Consider the following 20,836-nt stretch of genomic DNA (forward strand, 5'->3'; position numbering starts at 1 on the left):
CCCACTGCAACTCGTGTTTTTAAATGAAAAATGTACTCTGTGTGATTTCGGTCCTTTGTATTAAACTATGCATACATGCATGATGCTGTTTTGTTTATAGTTGTTTAAGCAACTTAATTAATTATAATTGGTTTATAAACATTATTTTAAACATTATGCACTTTTTTCACAGATAGTCTGTTTTCTTATGTTTTGAGTACGTATATTAGTAATATTTTGCTCGATGCGCCCTCTTGTGGCCTCAGGAGAGAAGCCAAAAGCTTTTCTTCACCCTAACTGAAATTATGCATTTTAAATTCGAATATAATTCGAATATACAAAAATCGAATATATCGAATATATATAAAAAAATTTGAATTTAGTTTTTCAGCCATTTTGACAGCCCTAATATGCATTGCTAAGAACTTCATTTGGACAACTTTAAAGGTGTTTTTCTTAATATTTTGATTTTTTTGCACTCTCAGATTTGAGATTTTCAAATAGTTGTATATCGGCCAAATATTGTCCTATCCTAACAAACTATACATCAATGGAAAGCTTATTTATTTAGCTTTCAGATTATGTATAAATCTCAATTTCGAAAAATTGACACTTATGACTGTTTTTGTGGTCCAGGGTCATATAAAAATAAATACTATAATATTGATACTAAACAGTGGTTGCATGTGTGTTTGTTCAGGAGGCGAGACGGCGGAGATGCCAGGTGTTTACGGCCCTAGTGATTACGATCTGGCGGGCTTCTGCGTCGGGGCCGTGGAGCGAGGGGCTGTCCTGCCCAGACTCAAGGACATCATGGAGGGTGACTTGCTGATTGGCGTCGCCTCTTCTGGGCTTCACAGCAACGGCTTCAGCCTTGTACGCAAGATCCTGGAGCGGTCCGGCTTACAGTACAGCTCACCTGCTCCGTTTGGACAGCCTGGACAGAATATCGGTATGTTAGCGTGAAAGTATCTCGGCTGCTTTAGTACCAGAGCTGCGTTTGTTTCGTCCTCACATCTGTGCTGTGCTTTAAAGGTGAAGTTCTGCTCACTCCCACCAAGATCTACAGCCGCCTGCTTCAGCCAATCCTACATAGCGGAGCCGTGAAGGCCTACGCCCACATCACAGGAGGTGGGCTTTTGGAGAATATTCCTCGCATTCTTCCACCAGAACTGGCAGTGGACTTGGGTGAGCAACATCTGGATATTAATTCTGATTATTAAATTAGAAAGAGCTTGCGAGAAACATGGTTCTAAATCAAAATCACCATTAAGATGATATACTCTTGTTTTTTGTGATTGATATATGCTGTTTGCAGTCACAGTTTGCTGTAAAAATTCAAATAAAAATGATACAATAAATATAGAAAATTAAATAATATATATTTTTAAACAAAATAATAATAAAAAAATTACAATTGAATACACAAAATAAAATACTGATCACAGAATTTATTTTGAACTAATATAATTAATATAATATCCTTGCTCTCAGTGACTGATAATATGCTGTTTGTAATTAAATTTGAAATAAAGCTTATGAAATGATTATACAAATCTCTGAATTTATTATGATCTCATATAATTAATATAATTATATTCTTGCTTTCAATGATTGATATATGCAGTTAAGTCACGCTTTGTCAAATCAAGATGTTTTTTTTAAACGGTGGAATTAAAACAATCAAAATAATTTATTCTGATAGTATAAAAATGAGTCCTAAATATGACATTTATTATTACTTAATTATATATATATATATATATTAGGGCTGGGCAAAAAAATCAAATGCGATTTTCATGCGCATCTCGTCAGTGAAGATGGAGCGGCATTTACTACACAGAGCCGTAGTTCACTGACAAGCTACACAAAATCGCGTTCAAAATCGCTGGTGATTCATTGTAGAGGTCTACACGGAGGACCCGAGACCCGAGGACCCGGGACCCGACCCGGGATCCGTACGGGTTCGGGGCTATATTTTAAATGGTCAGCCGGGTCCGGGTCGGGGCCCAATCTATTACTTCGGGTCCCGGGTGTGTTTAACATTGTGTGTAATATCCTAGTCGATCGGACTCTGAGAACACCCGGCTCAGAGAGCACAGAGATGATAGCAAACAAGTAAAGCTAACGTGGCACTGGACGAGCAATCGTTATTATAATCCAAATGGGCAAACAGTCTAAATTATTATGCAAGTTGACTCGAGATACAAAAAATGCAAAACTGCAAAGTCGCATTTGTCATCCGTCACCGTGACAGCAAGTGGACTTTTGAAACTGGAATAATGAGTGGATTACGCATTTCAATTGGCAAGAGAGGAATAACACGGATGGAACTTTCTTGGCAAGGAGGATTGTGTGCATCACAGTCAGGTACAAGGGAGAAGGCTTCTTACATTAGGTAAGACAAAAAGTTTAATTTTCGTAACTTGTTTATCGACTTGTTAATAGCAATTTGCTGTGGAATATGTGCCGATCGGGTCCAGTCGGGTCTGTGTCTTCCCGGCTGGGTTCGGGTCCATCTTTCAAATAATTGACGGTCCGCGTCGGTTCCGGGTAGTACATTTTTGACATTTCTCGGTTCTGCACGGGCCCGGGTCCAACTTTCAAAATAATAGACTGGTCCGGGTCGGTTCAGTGTAGCACATTTACGGGTCTCTTCGGGTTGGGGTACGAATTTTTGGACCCATGTAGACCTCTAATTCATTGCCAATTTTGAATGCGATTTTGTGTAGCTTGTCAGTGAACTACGGCTCTGTGTAGTAAATGCCGCTCCATCTGAAAGCACGTGCTGGAGATTTACTACTAATCAACAGAAGTGGCTTTACTGACGAGATGCGCATGAAAATCGCATTCGATTTTTTGCACAGCCCTTATTTATTTATAATAATATATTTATTTGTATACTTTTATTATTAATTTCCTTTCTTTCTCTGGTCTTCTTTTTTTTTTTTTTTTTTTTTTTGTTTTTTTTTTTTTTTTTTTTTTTTTTTTTTAAATGTTAGAACAATACTTGACTGGGGAGTATGTTAATAGTTAAATTAAAATGATAAAAGTTTCCCAGCAGCATTGTTGACCTGTGTTTCAGACGCGTCCCGCTGGAGGATACCGGCTGTGTTCTCATGGCTACAGAGGGAGGGCAGCCTGTCAGAGGAGGAGATGAGCCGCACGTTTAACTGTGGTCTGGGCGCCGTGCTGGTGGTCAGCAAACAGGACGCGCAGCGGGTCCTGCGACTGCTGCAGGCCCAGGAGGAGGCCTGGATCGTGGGTTCACTCGCCCACAAACAACCCGGTGAGACACCCACATTCACTGCTGCTTTATATATCAGTCATATTTCACACTAAAAATAGAGAGTGCATTAAAAACATTAGAGTCTATATATATATGATATATATATATATATATATTTTTTTTTGTAAGTGTAAGGACATTTTACTCCCAAACTAATAAGATATTTGTGGCTTTTATTAAAAATCCTATTTTGATTATTTCATGGCATTTAATCACAGTGCTTTTGGGGTTAAAAAGCAAATTTTTACACCAACAATCTCATTACTGTAATGCAAAAAAAAATCTCACTTGCTCACAAACATCCAAATGAGACATTCACCTACATTTAGTAATGCTGTATATAGATGGGTGAAAAGAAAATGAGGATAAATAATATTTTGTATGAAGCCTGTTTTTCAAATTATTATGATTTTTTTTCATTAAAATTTTTGTGCAATTTTTTTGCATAAGATTTTGATGTTTCCTTGACAATTAAGCACCAAACTCTCATTAATGTACTGGTTATATATATATAAACCGAACAGGACCACATGGAGATGCCAAAAAAAACCTAAACCAACCGCCTGCTGACTGCATATATCTACTACAGTACACGGATCCATTCAGAATAACGAAACAGCAACATACACATGACAAAATCAAAACATTATCACGAATGTGTGTGGAAACAACGTGAATGTACAGAAATGTCTGTGCCTGTGCATAAATACAATGTGCGATCAGTGCGTCGAGCACTCATACACGCATTTATATAACGGACTCATGCGTGCTTACTGTACGACTCCTGTACGCCACTGCAATCGTCTTTACCTTGATTGCAGTCTTCATCCATCAAAACTTTACTAGCGAGACTAGTTATCCAGTCGAGAAAACGTAGTTTGCGTCTCATCTGGCCATACAGCGGTGGGATGCTTCATCCATCGAAACTTTACTAGCGAGACTGGTTATCCAGTCGAGAAAACGTAGTTTGCGTCTCATCTGGCCATACAGCGGTGGGATGTGTTGACAATCCGTTCAGTCTGTACTTCACACAGCGAGTGTGATGGACTCGCGCTCTTCAGAGACAATCACAGAATATGACCAAGCTTGTGTTTAAAAGCGGAAAACACTGGAATGAATAAGTCACTGAAAACGCAACGTGAGTCGCTGTTCTCTCTGCAATCTCTGATGTAATCAGCCTGGTTTCCTTTATATTAGCGCTGTTTTGGACGGATTGTTTGAATGCATTCGCTTTCTGGATCATTGGACTGAAAACTTTCCTGGCGTTTTGCAGCTTAAAATGATCTAATCGCAAGCAGAGAAGCAAAATTGGGTTAAAGGGTTAGAATAGAAATTGTGCTTCAGTAATTTTGCGTTAATTGCGTTAAATTATTTTAACGCGTTAAGGATTGTAAAATTAATCGCATGCGTTAACGCGTTAACGATGACAGCCCTAATTTTAACTAAAGGAACATGTAATGTTATGTTAATGAGCCAACATTAGACTAATGCTTCATGCATTTTCCTATGTCCAGGAGCGGAGTCCGTGGTCATCAGAAACCTGGAGCAGAGTCTGAAGGACAGTCCGGGCCGCTCACCAGACACCAGTGTCCTGCAGAACGGAGCTCTTCATGGGGAACACTCAACACGCAAGAGGACCAGAGTGGCCGTTCTCATCTCTGGGACCGGTGCGTGTCCTTCTGTGAATCACGTATGACTGGAGAGTGAAATGAAGCCAATAACACTGACGCTCTGGTGTTTGACAGGAACTAATCTGCAGGCTCTGATGGAGCAGGTGAAGAAACCGTCAAGTTCGGCGGAGATCGTGATGGTGATCTCCAACAGACCGGGTGTCATGGGGCTGAAGAGAGCGTCTATGGCCGGCATTCAGACACGGGTTTGTCTGAAATATAATGATGCTCCTAAACAAGATTAATAATCAATTTACATTTATGCAATTAAAATAAATCAAATTAAATAATTTAAAAAAGCAATTAAATAAATGAATCATTTTATTTAAAAATCAACATTCATATATAAACTTAAATTTTTTAAAAATAATAATATAAAATAAAATTTAATTTGCGCATAAGGTAGTTTTTTTCTATACATTTTTCATTGATGTAACTCATAAACTTATAAAAAGAATATATAATATAAAAAATTAAGTTGTGCATAATGCAGTTTTTATATCTAAGTTTTAATGATATAATTATGTTTTGACTCCAATTTATTGTTGAATTATAAACATTTAAACGGTGGCTGTAATTTTCCTGTGGATTTATTCAAACATACATTAAATAATGAACAGGTTAAGTGAAAATATAATGAATGTGTAATATAATGCTTATATTTAGCAAAATGCTCCTCTCTAAAGTTATTTTTCCAAACTTCATTCAGATGCAGGGTTATTATATTTATTTCCGCTACTTAAACTAAGTGAAATAAAATATTAAAAACAAACCTATTTTATTTCATCATCTTGCCAAGGCACCATTTCTCATTTTTGTTTATTGTTAACTTGAAGTACTAAAATAACTAAAACTAAAACTTGAACTAAAAGTGTAAACAGAAAATCTACAAATAAAATGTAATGCAAAATAATAATATAATAATAATAATAATAATCTCAATGTTAGTGAAATAACAGTGTTGTTTGTGTGTCAGGTTGTGGATCATAAGCTGTACGGCAGCAGAGCTGAGTTTGACGGCACCATAGACAAAGTTTTGGAGGAGTTTGGGGTGGAACTGGTTTGTCTGGCTGGTTTCATGCGTATCCTTACGGGACCCTTCGTCAGGAAATGGAGTGGTGAGTGTTATAGGCTTGAAAAGCTCGTTTTCAGTGGTTTCTGTTATTTGATTTATTGGATTTAGAATTATTTTTAGAGTGACACAAACCAACTAAAACACCCCAGAATTCATCAGATCCATTGCTAATTCTTACTGATGCTTGTGTTGCTGATTTCCCACCAAAATGATGTAATTACAGAACCGACTTCTGGTGTTAAAAATGTTTTTATAAAATGCTAACACGATGACAAGCGATATTGAGGACCAAGGTTATTATAGTTAACTTAAACTAAAACCATATAAAGAAAACTTTTTCATCACTTGAAATAAAATATTAACTAAAATAAATTAAGATTTTAGAAAAAATAGTTATTTCAGCTTGTTGTCAAGGCAACATCTCATTTTCATTTAGTAACTTGATGTACTAAAACAACTAAACCCCAAAACTAATTCAAAATAATAATAATAATAATAATTACAGACATAACAAAATTACTAAACAGTAACCAAAATTAAAATGAAAAATACAAAAATAAAATCTAATTTAAATTTCCTAATAAAAACTAATAAAACTAAAAACTAGGCCTGTCAATAGATTAAAAATATAAATCACATCAAATTTGGCTGAGGAATCACCCCTAAAAGAAAATGTAAAGCCATTATTGTGTTAAATGAGAAAAGCATCAAATAGACATCACAAAAATCAGCTTTAGAAGGAAGGATTTTATTTGACTCAGCATAGAAATTATTAAACTTTTTGGCTATAATGGCCTAAACAACATAAACATTGGAACATATCAGTGGTAACCAAAGCAGTTTGGTTTCATATTCTTCAAAATATCTTATTTTAGTTTCCGCAAAAGAAAGTTTCATACAGGTATGAAACTACGCGGTTGGGTAATTAATTGGGTAATTAGTTAAATTTTTGGGTGAACTATCCCTTTAATGGGATTTTTTTTTTCTGTTTTGTTTTTTATTCATATAGAAATCTAAATTATTATTATTATTATTTTTTTTTTTTAATGAAGTAATGCTCTTAATAATAATCTAAAACTTCCAGTAGGTGGCTGTAAATGTCGTAATGAGCAAGTCATTAGGTCATTCATTCATTCGATTTGTTCAAATGGCTGATTCATTCAGGAATTAAAGGGGTCATATGATGCGATTTCAAGTTTTCCTTTCTCTTTGGAGTGTTACAAGCTCTTGGTGCATAAAGAAGATCTGTAAAGTTGCAAAGACTAAAGTCTCAAATCCAAAGAGATATTCTTTATAAAAGTTAAGAGTCAGACACATCTACCTAAAACGGCTCGTTCTAACATGCCCCTACATATCTAGGTCACTATGTGGAAATATTAGCATAATGCCACCCAATGTGCACGCAAAGAAAGAAGGCGTAACTTAAAAATATTTGGCTGCACAACTGTTGATAATTCTAATAAGTAATATCTTGATGATAGTAAAATAACACTGTTGAGGACAGGAAAAAAATGATAAAATATCAATTAAAAAATAGATATGTTTTTATTTTTTTATATTAGAATATTCAGGGCTCCACAATAAGGACTGCCCAATGGCCCGGGGCCAGCGTGAAAGACGTTCGGGACATTTTTATGTGTTTTTAAGACACATAATTTAAATTAATTTTAATTTAAAAATGCAAGCGATTAAAAAGCATTTGGGCGCGAAAGACAACTCCTTTCAGTACTCCACACAGACAGCCGTGCACACGCTCGAGCCGCCTGAACAGGCAAATACATACAAAAGTATGTCAAAATACCCATCCTGGCAAGTAACTTTGTAGCTTTAAGAATGATTAATCTATATTAAATTTATACACTGGAGTACAGATGCACCGATCTACCGTCCATTTTTTGTTTTATTTCAGACTATCTTCTGTTCCGTGCTTGCACACAAACTGCACTGCAATCATTTTCCCAATGGCCATTTGTGTGGAAATATTACGTTATTATTATACTTAGTCTGTAAACGGCCATTAACAGAGGCCAGAGATGCTGAAGATGGACACAAAGAGGAGAAAATACTGTAGCAGGCAGAACAAGATCACTGTTCACAATGCGCGAAATATAGGAAGAAAATCCAAACATTGAATTTTATATGTATGTGTTTCTGAGGGGCGTTTTCAGAAACGGCGTTTTCTTTTCATTTTGTCTCCCTATGATGCATTTAAATGAGTGTTAATACAGTAACGAAGGAAACGCTGTATCACTGTACCATAAGCGCTGTCTGCTGTCAGAGAGTGAATCTGCGTCTCATTTCTATTTTTGTGCTATAGGCCTATATTTAAGTGTGCTATTACTTGTAATGTGTTCATTTGTTCTTATTTACTGGCTGTCACTTGTCTTTAATAATGTTTAAACTTTATATGTATGTTTATTTTTGGTTAGTGATTTTTGCTGTGGTATCGAAACTGAAATAGAGAATTGTAAAATGTAATTGGTATCTAAAATATTGGTGTCATAAAAGCTTATTTATTAGAATACAAGATAACAGATCAAAAACAATGATAACAGCAACTATTTTATTTTTTGTGGCAGGGGCAGTGAAAATGTTGGCAGGGCAAGTAAAAATTTGAACCACTGTATATATAATTTAACAGCAACTATTTTATTTTTTGTGGCAGGGCCAGTAAAAATTTGAACCACAGCAGAAAAAAATCCTTAGCGTTGATCCCTGATATTTAACTTCAGTTTTTTTATAAGAAAAAAAAAATAACATTTGTTTTAGAAGGAAACAAAACCTATTAAAACATGATGTGAACATTAGCTTGAATTGTATTGTCAGTTGTGTTTTTGACATTGTCATCTGTCAAACAGGTAAGATGCTGAACATCCACCCGTCCCTGCTGCCGTCCTTTAAAGGAGTGAACGCACAGAAACAGGCTCTCCAGGCCGGCGTCAGAGTCACAGGATGCACTGTGCACTTTGTGGCGGTCAGTCTATATATATATATATATATTGAATTAGACTTTTTTTCAATATTTTTTCCTCTGAAATTTCTGTTCCGTTTTTATCATTTTTATTATTTTTTTTTTTATTTATTAGATTTTGTTTACTTATTTTCAATTATTTTACTACTACAAGTAAAAAAAAAAAAGAGAAATGTTGCTTTTGCAACTAGCTAAAATAAAATAATTGAAGCATTTATATATTTTATTTAATTTGCGGTTGTTTATTTCAAGGTTTTTTTTTCTTCTCACTTTTAGTCATAGATAACCCTGGTGGCATTTTTTTAATTAATGTTGTCTCAGCCTGTCTGACCAAGCCACAGTGCTTGTTTTATGTGCAAACCTTCAAAAAGGTTTTGTGCATTTCACTCATGAGTGTAACGTGTCTCTGAATCCACAGGAGGAAGTGGATGCAGGAGCGATTGTTGTTCAGGAGGCGGTCCCCATCCTGGTGACTGACACAGAGGACAGCCTATCAGAGCGCATCCGGGAGGCGGAGCATCGTGCCTTTCCAGCAGCCCTAGAGCTGGTGGGCAGTGGTGCGGTGAAGCTGCGAGATGACGGAAGAATCGTGTGGAACCAGAGCGTTCAGGGATAGATACCAACGCACAGATCACGCTTATGACACTAATATAATTCAGTCTCCTTCAGTTCAGCTCTAGACTGTGATCTGAGAACATAAATCATACAGTAAAATGAATTTCATTCAAACATTCCATATAAAATCTTTCCAGAAATTAATTCCTGAATCTTTTTAATGGCTCTTCTATCGCAGGATCCTGAACAGTATTAATCAGATTTGCTGTTGATGAATATTTGCTCATGCCTGAAAGTTATTGAAAACGTACATGAACTTTATTCTCTGCATGTAACAGAACTAGATGAATATTTGCTCTTGGCATTAAACTTGCACTGCTCTGTGACAAGACTGATCATTTGTATTAATACATTTTCTTTTTATGAACACCAGGGGCCTCATTTATAAAATGTGCGTACGCACAGATTTGATCTTAGAGTGTGCGTACGCTAAAATCCACGGCAACGTTCATATTTATAAAAACGGTCTTTGACGTGGAAAAGTACTTACCGCCACGTCAGGGTCTGAGCAGGCATACGCACTTTTCCTTGTGACAAAGTCAGAGTAGGTCTACTGCAGCGCTGCAATAATAATAAAAGCGGTGTACGTGCAAGCACCAAATTCATCAAAACAACAAAGATGCAGTCAGTGTAAGAGATCAATTGTGCAGTGTAGTCAGATTTTTTATTAACATCAAAACAACAAAGATGCAGTGTAAGAGATCAATTGTGCAGTGTAGTCAGATTTTTTATTAACGGAAGTTTTTGCGAGATTAAACTGACCTTTTTAGTAGCGTAATATTGAGTTCTTTACTCGCTTTCTGTACACCATTTATTCCATGTTGTTTTTTTATTATTTTATTTTACAAGAGAACTTGCGAAGTCTTGATTTACTACTAATGCGTAAAATAGAAAAAAAAATGCATAAACGCATCTCCGACTGTTTGTGTAGCCTATAAGAATAGGCCTATGTCATTCAATAACGGTTTTAAGATAGGCCGATTCTATTCAATATCATTGTTAACTGTTTTTATTTATAACATCTGCTGCTTTGCTTCTGTGAAAATGAATAGAGACATCAGCCTTAAACTTTGTTTTTGTCATTTACATCAGTTATATTTGTATAAGATATATTTTTGTGTCAGTACATTAATGGCACATTTGGGCAGTATTAGTAAACTGTGTAAATATAAAGAAATGCCAAATCACATGCACATGTTTTTTTCAGACCGGAGACCATAAGGGCCAAGCACCGAAGGTGCATAGGCACCTATTGAAACCGTTGGCGTTCTTCTTCTTCTTCTTCTTCCGCCGCAAGTCTATGGCAGCCCATAGAACCGCTTGCGGTAAAGTGAAATTTGGCACACTGATAGCGGACAGTCTCAACATTAACCACAGCAAGTTTGGAGTCTTGTCCAAAGTTTCAATTTCTTTATGCTAATAACTTTTGAACCATAAGGCACAAAAGGAAAATTCTTTTTTCCTCTGAATCCTTGGCTCATGTCGAGTCGAATGAACACCAAAATTCAAAAATCGCAAGGTTTAGTTTCTTCGCTATTTTTAATTGTTCGTAAAACTTACTTTTTCGAACTCGTCCTAGACTGTTTGTCTGATTCACACCAAAATTGGCTCAGATCATCTTCAGACCATGCTGGCAAAAAGTTATGGAATTCAAGTTGATTCGTCCAACCGTTCTCGAATATCGCGCAAATGAATTTGACGAAAAGCACGTAAAAATGGATGTGAGGCTATATCTCCGCAACGGTTTGGCGTATTGAGACCAAACTTGGTGTGTGTTATAACAATCATGACCTGAGACTACTGGCAGTGTTTCGGCGCAGTGCCCCCTAGTGGTCAGGAGATATGAAAAATGCATATTTTTGCTTATAACTTCTGAATGGTATGTCCGAAAATCATAAAACGGGTCTCTTTAGATTCGGTGGAGCATGCCGAGTCGAACCCTACCAAATTTCCCCATGTCAGCCATTTTGGGCGTCGGCCATTTAGAATTTTGTCAAAAAATGCAATATTTTAAGAACGCTTTGACTTTATTACGAAAAGCACCATGCCCTGATGGTACTCAAAAAGTTTGGGTGCAGCGCCACTTTGTGGTCAAAAGTTATAAAGCAATTTATAAAAATGCTAATAACTTTTGCATACATTATCATATTGTAATGAGACTGATGTTGCTAGATTCCTTCGAACATGTCAAGAACATCGATACCAATTATGCTATAATTGGCTGAACTTCCTGTCCGCCATTTTGATTCATGTTGAAAACCTACTTTTTCGAACTCCTCCTAGACCGTTAGTCCAATTTTCACCAAATTTGACTCGGATCATCTTCAGACCAAACTGGAAAAAATTTATGGATTTTGTGTCGATATACGAAATGGTTTTCATTTAGCGCATCAACGAATTTGCTGGAAAGATGCCAAAATGCATCTGAGCCTGTATCTCTGCAAAGCTTTGACATATTTGCACCAAACTTTGTATATGCCATTGTGACCTCACACTGACCATGCCGCATCAATTTGGTAACAGCGCCACCTATTGGTCAAGAGTAATAAACCATTAATTAACTATTAATAATTACATTCATAAAAATGCTAATAACTTTTGATTGCATTAGCCTATTGCAATGAAACTGATATCAAAATATTCCTTGGCTTATGCCTACAACATAGATACCAAATATGCCAGAGTATGCTGAACTTCCTGTCCGCCATTTTGATTTATGTTGAAAACCTACTTTTTTTTAACTCCTCGCCACCCGTTAGTCCGTTTTTCACCAAAATCGAGTCAGATGATCTTCAGACGGTGCTGACAAAGAGTTATGGATTCCGTGTCGATAGATGAAACCGTTTTCGTACAGCGCTGCTACAAATTTTAGTAATGGCGCCAAAATGACTCTGAGGCTATATCTCTTTAAAGCTTTGACATTATGACAACAAACACACCAAAATGATTTGATTAAAGCGCCACCTGTTGGTCAAAAGTGATAAGCATTTTAATCATATTACTAGTGGTTGTATTTATGATTTTTCAGCCATTTCAATTACAATCATCCTAAAATTGCTTTTATTACTCATTGTCGTATTTGGTCTGATGCTCCATGCCATGCTTAGATTCTCATTTTGCCACTGGAGTGCTTGGCCCCGCAATTGCTGCTTGCAGCTATATTTATTATGAACCTCTTCCTCCGCCCGCAGGACCTCAATTTCAGACTCAGTAAAGTTTTTTTTTTTCTTCTTTTTTTTCTTTGTGCTTGTCATTCTCAAGTATAGAAATTCGGATAGTGGCGTGTGCTCTTTTATATTGTAATGATATTAATTAGAGTGTGTTTACAAGGTGGAGATCTGACACCAGTCAGCTGTGCACTACTTCAAGATCATTTGCGATTTATAAATGTCACATCTGGAAGAGAGGCGTACGCACGTGTTTTTGTGCGAACGTTCGTTTTCTCTGAATCGCACTTACGCACTTTTGAGAAATGATCTTAGAACAAATTTAGGACGGTTTATACGCAACATTTTATAAATGAGGCCCCAGGGGCCTTATTAATAAAATGTTGCGTAGAAACCGTTCTACATTTGATCTTACAATAATTTCTCAAATGTGCATACGTGTCGTACGCACGTGTTTTTGTGCGAACGTTCGTTTTCTCTGAATCGCACTTACGCACTTTTGAGAAATGATCTTAGAACAAATTTAGGACGGTTTATACGCAACATTTTATAAATGAGGCCCCAGGGGCCTTATTAATAAAATGTTGCGTAGAAACTGTTCTACATTTGATCTTACAATAATTTCTCAAATGTGCATACGTGTGATTCAGAGAATGAACGTACACACAAAAAACATCTTTCAGGTGTGAAATTTATAAATTGCTAATTATCTTGAAATTGTGCACAGCTGAATGGTTTCAGATCTCTGCCTTGTAAACGCACCCTAATTAATGTCATTAACATATAATAGAGCACCAGTCAACATCCAAATAATTTACTTGAGAATGGCGAACGGCAAGAATTTCTAAATACCTGCAGAATTCGGACACAGAAAAGTGTGTACGTCTGCGTAGATCCTGACGTGGAGCTAAGCACTTTTCCACATAATCCTTAATAATAATCCTTAATCTTTGACCTAGAGGTGGCTGTGAAAATAAATCTGCATCATTTATCTTTTTGGTCTTTCATTCAAAAAATAAAAAATAAATCATTTTTAAACAATGGAAATTGGGGGGGGGGAATCTCCCCCATGAAATACATGTTTTTCTCTAGTTCATGTTGGCCACAATTATTGCAACGTCCTTTTCCCAAGATAACATCTCTGAGTTTTCTCCTATATTGCCTGAGTTTAGAGAACACCTGACAAGAAATCAGAGACCATTCGTCCATACAGAATCTCTCCAAATCCTTCTGATTCACACCTCCATGTTGGCGCTTCTCTTCAGTTCACCCCACTCATTTTCTATAGGGTTCAGGTCCTGAACTGGGATGGCTATGGCGGAAGCTTCATTTTGTGCTGTGACACATTTTTGTGTTGATTTTGTTTGTTTTGGATTATTGTCCTGATGGAAGATCCAACCACGATTATACTATTTCTAACAGAGGCAGTTAGGTCTAGATTTTTTATCTGTTGGTATTTGATAGAATCCATGATGCCATGTATCTAAACAGAAAAATAGGCCCACAACACCGTGGACATGGGGTACTTTTCATCCCTGTTTGCACCAAACCCATCTGGTGGGTTTGCTGCCAAAAAGCTCTTTTTTAGTTTCATAGGAACATAGAAGCCAGTCCCGTTTGAGTTCCAGTCGTGTCTGACAACTGAACATGCTGGAGTTTTTGGATGAGCGAGGAGGATTTTTCTTGAAACCCTCCCGGACAACATGTGGTGATATAGTGGCTGTTTGATATATTTTTTAGACTTTCTGATCCCAAGAGTCAACTAATCTCTGCGATTCTCCAGCTGTGATCCTTGGAGAGTCTTTGGCCACTCAAACTCTCCTCTTCACCGTACATTAGGATGATATAGATACACGTCTTCTTCCAGGCAGATTTGTAACATTTCCTGTTGATTCTTAATTATTGCCCTGATGGTGGACATGGGGATTTTCAATGCTTTAGATTTTCTTACAGCCTCTTTCTATGTTGTGAAGTTCAACAATCTTGTTCTGCACATCAGAACTATATTCTTTGTGTTTACTCTTTGTGATGGATGATTAAGGGAATCTGGCCTTTGTGTTCCTCATATTTATAATCCTGTGGAACAGGAAGCCATGGTTGGACAATTTCATGATCCTAAGTCACCCTGGTGTACCAAAAACTGTAAACATGAATGGGAATATACTTCAGAGATATTTTACTCATAAGAATTTCTAGGGGTGCCAATACTTGCTGCCAACATGCATTGGATAAAAACGTTTATTTCATAATGTGAGTTTCCCCCCCACTTTCAATTGTTTTACTTCAATGAAAGGTTGGAATTTTGTGAATTGTTTGAATGAAAGATCAAAAAGATAAATGATGCAGATTTATTTTCACAGGCGCCTTTGCTCATATTTACCAAGGGTGCCAATATTAGTGGAGGGCACGGTTTACAGAATAAATAATCATTAAAATCTCGAGTTTTCCATTCACTGCTTTATTCCAGAACTGTTTATTTTCTGCATATCTAACTTATAAATCTTTAACTACAGACCTACTGTTAACTCCAAGGTTATTAATAATCTACATATTAATTTGCATATACTTCTGTTTAAGCCATCAGCATTTTTTTTTTCAACATTTTATTATTATAATAAATTACAGTATTTGGGACCAATAAGGACTACATTATCCTGCAGAAGAAACTGTATTTAGTATCAAATGTTTATTAAATATTTAATTCTCATCGTTCAATATACCGACTTTGAATTTAAGGTTTAAAAATAGTTCATTTATAAGTAATGAAGACTCCAATTAACTATTGTAAATCTATAATTTATAGAGAGAGAGTACATGAGTTTGGAATAAATGCTGCACTGATTTGATCAAAAATACAGTAAAAACAACAGTATTGTATTTGTACTGCATTTGTTCAAATAAATGCAGACTTGGTGAGCAGGATACTAAAATAACAAACTGAAATACAATAAAAACTATATAGACATTTAAAAATAAAACAAAAAACATGAAATGGGAAATAGAAAACAAACCAGTTCAATTATATATGGTTTTGAATACGCGTTTATGTTGACACGTCTCTCAGTTTGTGTAAAACAGACCTTATGTGGAAAAAAAGAATCAAACAACCAAAATTTAAAAAAAAAAAAAATATATATATATATATCATGTTTAATATTGTGATTAATGACAGTGGTATTCTGACACTGGATTTCAGTGCGTTTAACACTCCATAGTGAACACGCGCTGCTCAAAAACAGCCAGTCAGAGTGTAACTGATGGAATGAAACAGAAGCAGCGGGAATCTGACACGATCAACATGATAAATGGCTCAGCTGATGGACTCGTGCTGTAAATATGCCCGTCAATCCGTTAGGAAACACTAACTAGGTCCTTGTGACCCAGTTGTTGAGCTGCCGCAGACTTCATGCAAACAAACGCAGCCTGAATTACTGATGGTTCAGCAGCGGGACGAACCTCAAAACATCAGCGTGATTTTTATAATAATACTTGTAAACCCAGAAACCCTTGGGGTGAGAAACAGCTGGACATCACGTGTGTTTCACAGTCTTCATGTGCTGATGGTCATCTGCTATTCAGGACTTACTGAATCGCAGTATAGAAAGTCTCTCTCGTCCAGCCTGACGTGACAAACACTTGTGTCCATTCAGTCCTGATTTCCCCAACAAATCCACAATCTCTTCTAGAAAAGAAAAACACGAGTCCAGTTCAAAAACTGTTCAAGATACTGATGTGAATGCAAATGTCAACATCACAAACACAAACCTGGATCATTCTCTGACACAGTCACCAGATAAAAAAGGCCATGATCAGACAGCAGCTGTGGAATCATGGGAAAGAATCGGTCCATCACCTCTCTGCCACGGATCCCGCCAGCCCATGATGCCTCAATCCCGCGACTGCCTACCTGAACACAAAACACACGACTTGTGATGCTGTTAAACATCATGTCAAAGATTACATTCTAACATTTTCATTTTAATTGACAAAAATAAAGAAATAAATTAAATGAAAAATATAAAAATAAAGTGTTTCAAAAAAAAAACAAAACTATAATAGTATCTCGATACTAAAATAACACTGTGCGTTTAAATGAGTTTGGGAAGAATATGGATTTTTGTTTTTTATTATTGTTTAAAAAAAAACTCATGATGTTGTTATTGTTAACTAAAGCTATTACTTTTTTGGTAACTGAAATAAAGCTAAAAACTTAAAAAATAAATAAATAAATAAAGTACTAAAAAATAAAAGCTAAATAAAAAAATTATAATAATACAAATAAAGCACATTAAAATCACAAGCTTAAAATTAAAATAAAAACTGAAAATATAAAAATAATAAAATAATAAATACATCAGCATATTCATAAACACTACAATAGTACATGCATTAATACTACAAACAACTGCAAATGAAAGTGTTTTGAAACGATTCTGTTTCCTTTACAATCAAATAAAAAAGCACAAATAAATGAAATTAATAAAGCATGCAATGTTTAAGTAATTGAGCAGTCTTAGATTATGTTAGATTGAGTAATGTTTTAGTATCTCCGAGATATACTATTATAGGTTTTATTAATATTTTGAATTTGTTTTTATTTTTTTATTTTCAATTCAGCAGACTGTTGTCACTCAATGGCTGGATGTCTAAGTGGTACCCCAGAATAACATAGGTTTCGTAGACAATTGGACAGGTTTTTGGGGCAGACCTAACCTGTTGAAAAGAGATGGTCTTCATCTCTCCTGGGGTGGTGCTGCTCTTCTCTCTAGAAATATGGCACATAGTCTTAGAGTTCGTACTTGACAAACTGGGGCCCAGGTCAGGAAGCAGACAGACTGGTTAAACCACCCGTCTGCTAGCCGCCTCACGTCACAGAAGTCTGTTAATTCTCAGCATATAGAGACTCCTTCTCCTAGATGTCATACTACAGAGACTGTGTCTGTTCCCCGAACTAGCAAATACAAAAAACGTCCAAAACAATTTAAGGGTAACAATTTAATTGTTGTTCAACAAATAAAAGACAGATATAATAATTGGTTTAATGAATATTAGATCCCTTTCTACAAAAGCTCTTTTTGTAAATTATATGATCACAGATCATAACTTAGATGTGCTCTGTTTGACAGAAACCTGGCTAAAACCAGATGATTACATTACTTTAAATGAGTCTACCACCCAAGATTACTAATATAAACATAAGTCGTGTTCAGAAGTTAAAGGGGGAGGTGTTGCTATAATTTATAGTAATATTTTCAGTATTTCTCTGAGATCTGGTTTCAAGTATAATTTGTTTGAAGTAATGGTGCTTCATATAACATTATCTAGAGAAATGAGTGTTAATGATAAGTCCCCGGTGACGTTTGAACTGGCCACCAGGGCACCATACAGACTATATCAAATAATTTGCTGATTTTCTATCTGACTTAGTGGTGGCTGCAGATAAAGTCTTAATTGTTGGTGATTTTAATATCCATGTTGAGAATTTAAAAGATGCATTGAAATCAGCATTTATAAACATTCTGAACTCTATTGGGGTCAGACAACACGTGTCAGGGCCTACTCATTGTTGTAATCATACTTTAGATTTAATACTGTCACATGGAATTGATGTTAATGGCGTTGAAATTCTGCAGCAGAGCGATGTCTAGATCCTTATACTCGGTGCGTTCCAAACAGGATATATCGCCCTCCGAAGGGCACTTCGGAGTAAAAACAAGCATGGCCACCATATTGAAGGGTCGTTCCAAACCGAAGTGCTCAAAACTGGCCACTTCAAAGGGCCCTTCGTAATAAAGGATTTCAAAGGGTACAACTGATGGACACTTCGGGCTCCCATGATCCTTTGCGCAGATTCTTTGCATGATGACGACGCCTCCGTTTGGGCACGTGATTATGACGCAGAAGGGCACTTCAAGAAACAGTTGTTCGGTCCCCTACACCCTTCAACCCTTCGAAGCTCTCACTCCGGAGGGTAAACCCTTTGAAGGGATTAGGGCATAGGGATCAGCCCTTCCGAATGGAACGCAGGGCTAGTCTCGTGTATACTCCATATAGCTAAAGCTGCAAACTCAACTCCTTGTTACAAATATGGTAGAACCATCACTTCTACAACAAAAGACTGCTTTGTAAATAATCTTCCTGACTTGTTTCAATTGCTCAGCAAATCCAATAGCTCAGAAAAACTTGATGCTGTAACAGAAACTATGGACTCTCTCTTTACTAGCACTTTAGATACGGTTGCTCCTTTACGCTTAAAGAGGTTAAAAGAAAACAGTCTGACACCGTGGTATAATCAGCACACTCACGCCTTAAAGAGAGGAGCCCAGAAAATGGAGCGCAGCTGGAAGAAAACAAAACTAGAGGTATTTCGTATTGCATATAGAAAAGCTCTAAAAACTGCTAGATCTGCTTACTTTTCATGTATTTTAGAAGAAAACTAAAACAGCCACAGACATTTATTCAATACAGTGGCTAAATTAACAAAACATATATTCAATACAGTGGCTAAATTAACAAAACATAAAGCATCAACAGGTGCAGACATTTCCCAACAATGACTTTATGAACTTATTTAGTTCCAAGATCAATACTATTAGAGATACAATTCTAACCATGCAGCTGTCAGCTACAATATCGCATCAGACAGTGCACTATAGATCCCCTCATGAACAATTCCACTCATTCTCTGATACAGGAGAGGAAGAATTACATAAACCTGTCAAATCATCAAAACCAACAACATGTATGTTAGACCCTATTCCATCTAAACTACTAAAAGAGGTGCTTCCAGAAGTCAAAGATCTTCTGTATATTATTAATTTGTCAATGTCATTAGGATATGTCCCAAAATCCTTCAAACTGGCTCTTATTAAGCCTCTCATTAAAAAAACACAACTTGATCCTAGAGCATTAGTTAATTACAGACCGATCTCAAGTCTCTTTTCTGTCAAAAATACCAGAAAAGGCAGTATCCTCTCAGCTTTGTTCCTTCTTAGAGAGAAATGGTATCTGCGAGGATTTCTAGGATTTAGACTGTATCATAGTACTGAGACTGCTCTCATCAGTGTTACAAATGACCTGCTCTTATCAGCCGATCATGGTTGTATTTCTCTATTAGTGCTACTGGATTCTTAGCGCTGCGTTTGAGTCTATCGACTACAACATTCTTTTGAGTAGACTACAAAACTATGTTGGCATTAGTGGAATTCTATTAGCATGGTTCAAATCTTACTTATCTGAACGTCATCAATTCATAGCAGTGAATGAAGAGGTATCATATCGATCACAAGTACAGTATGGAGTACCACAAGGCTCAGTACTAGGGCCACTGCTTTTCACGCTTTACATATTACCCTTGGGAGATATCATCAGGAAACATGGTGTTAGCTTTCACTGTTATGCTGATGACACTCAGCTCTATATTTAGAGCTACACCGGCGGCGCAGCGCGAGCGGACTCAAACAGAAACAGAGGACACAAGGTGTGTGTTTATCGATAAGAGTGTTAAAATTTAATAAAATAAAATAAAAAGTTTTCGCTGCGTTCACCACTCATCACACCACAGCTGTTTCCTCTATCCGAGGAGCATGTGCATGCTATGTAAGTATGTATATTTATTTTAAATATTTTTAATGTTCATTAATGTTATCCATCGTTTTTTTTGTGCCTCTTTTTTTAAAGGGGTATGCATAATATGATGCGTAATATGATGCGATTTCAATTTTATCTTTCTCTTTGGAGTGTTACAAGCTCTTGGTGCATAAAGAAGATCTGTAAAGTTGCAAAGACTAAATTCTCAAATCCAAAGAGATATTCTTTACAAAAGTTAAGAGTCAGCCACACCTACCTAAAATGGCTCGTTCTAACACGCCCCCACATGTCTACGTCACGATGTGCGAAGATTTGCATAACACCGCCCAAATGTGCACGCAAAGAAAGAAGGCGTGGTTTCAGGAACAGCAGTCGTGTTGATGCAGCATGTCAGGGAGACGCTGTTGTGATTCAGTGCGAAAGCAAAAGCACTTTATTTGGCCTTCCGGAAGTAGATGCAATTAGGAATCATTGGTTAAG

At 36.4% G+C, this 20,836-nt stretch overlaps 2 protein-coding genes across 2 annotated transcripts in view; one reads left to right on the forward strand and one right to left on the reverse strand.

The window, feature by feature from the left end:
- gart (phosphoribosylglycinamide formyltransferase) overlaps positions 1–9,934 on the forward strand; it is a 61,293-nt gene extending 51,359 nt beyond the window's left edge. Inside the window, exons 16-23 of the mRNA XM_016536734.1 lie at positions 680–931; positions 1,015–1,167; positions 3,065–3,268; positions 4,783–4,935; positions 5,014–5,144; positions 5,915–6,056; positions 8,872–8,987; positions 9,403–9,934. Of these exons, the coding sequence (XP_016392220.1) occupies positions 680–931; positions 1,015–1,167; positions 3,065–3,268; positions 4,783–4,935; positions 5,014–5,144; positions 5,915–6,056; positions 8,872–8,987; positions 9,403–9,600 (1,349 nt within the window). The 3' untranslated portion in view covers positions 9,601–9,934. The remainder of the gene's footprint in view (positions 1–679; positions 932–1,014; positions 1,168–3,064; positions 3,269–4,782; positions 4,936–5,013; positions 5,145–5,914; positions 6,057–8,871; positions 8,988–9,402) is intronic.
- A 5,994-nt stretch (positions 9,935–15,928) lies between these two features.
- hemk2 (HemK methyltransferase 2, ETF1 glutamine and histone H4 lysine) overlaps positions 15,929–20,836 on the reverse strand; it is a 14,073-nt gene continuing 9,165 nt past the window's right edge. The window contains exons 6-7 of the mRNA XM_016536744.1: positions 16,532–16,673; positions 15,929–16,448 (exon numbers count right to left, since the gene is read on the reverse strand). Coding sequence (XP_016392230.1) covers positions 16,342–16,448; positions 16,532–16,673 — 249 coding nt within the window. The 3' untranslated portion in view covers positions 15,929–16,341. The remainder of the gene's footprint in view (positions 16,449–16,531; positions 16,674–20,836) is intronic.

Source organism: Sinocyclocheilus rhinocerous, unplaced genomic scaffold, assembly GCF_001515625.1.
Source record: "Sinocyclocheilus rhinocerous isolate Xijiao unplaced genomic scaffold, SAMN03320098_v1.1 scaffold5057, whole genome shotgun sequence".
Classification (NCBI taxonomy): Eukaryota; Metazoa; Chordata; class Actinopteri; order Cypriniformes; family Cyprinidae; genus Sinocyclocheilus; species Sinocyclocheilus rhinocerous.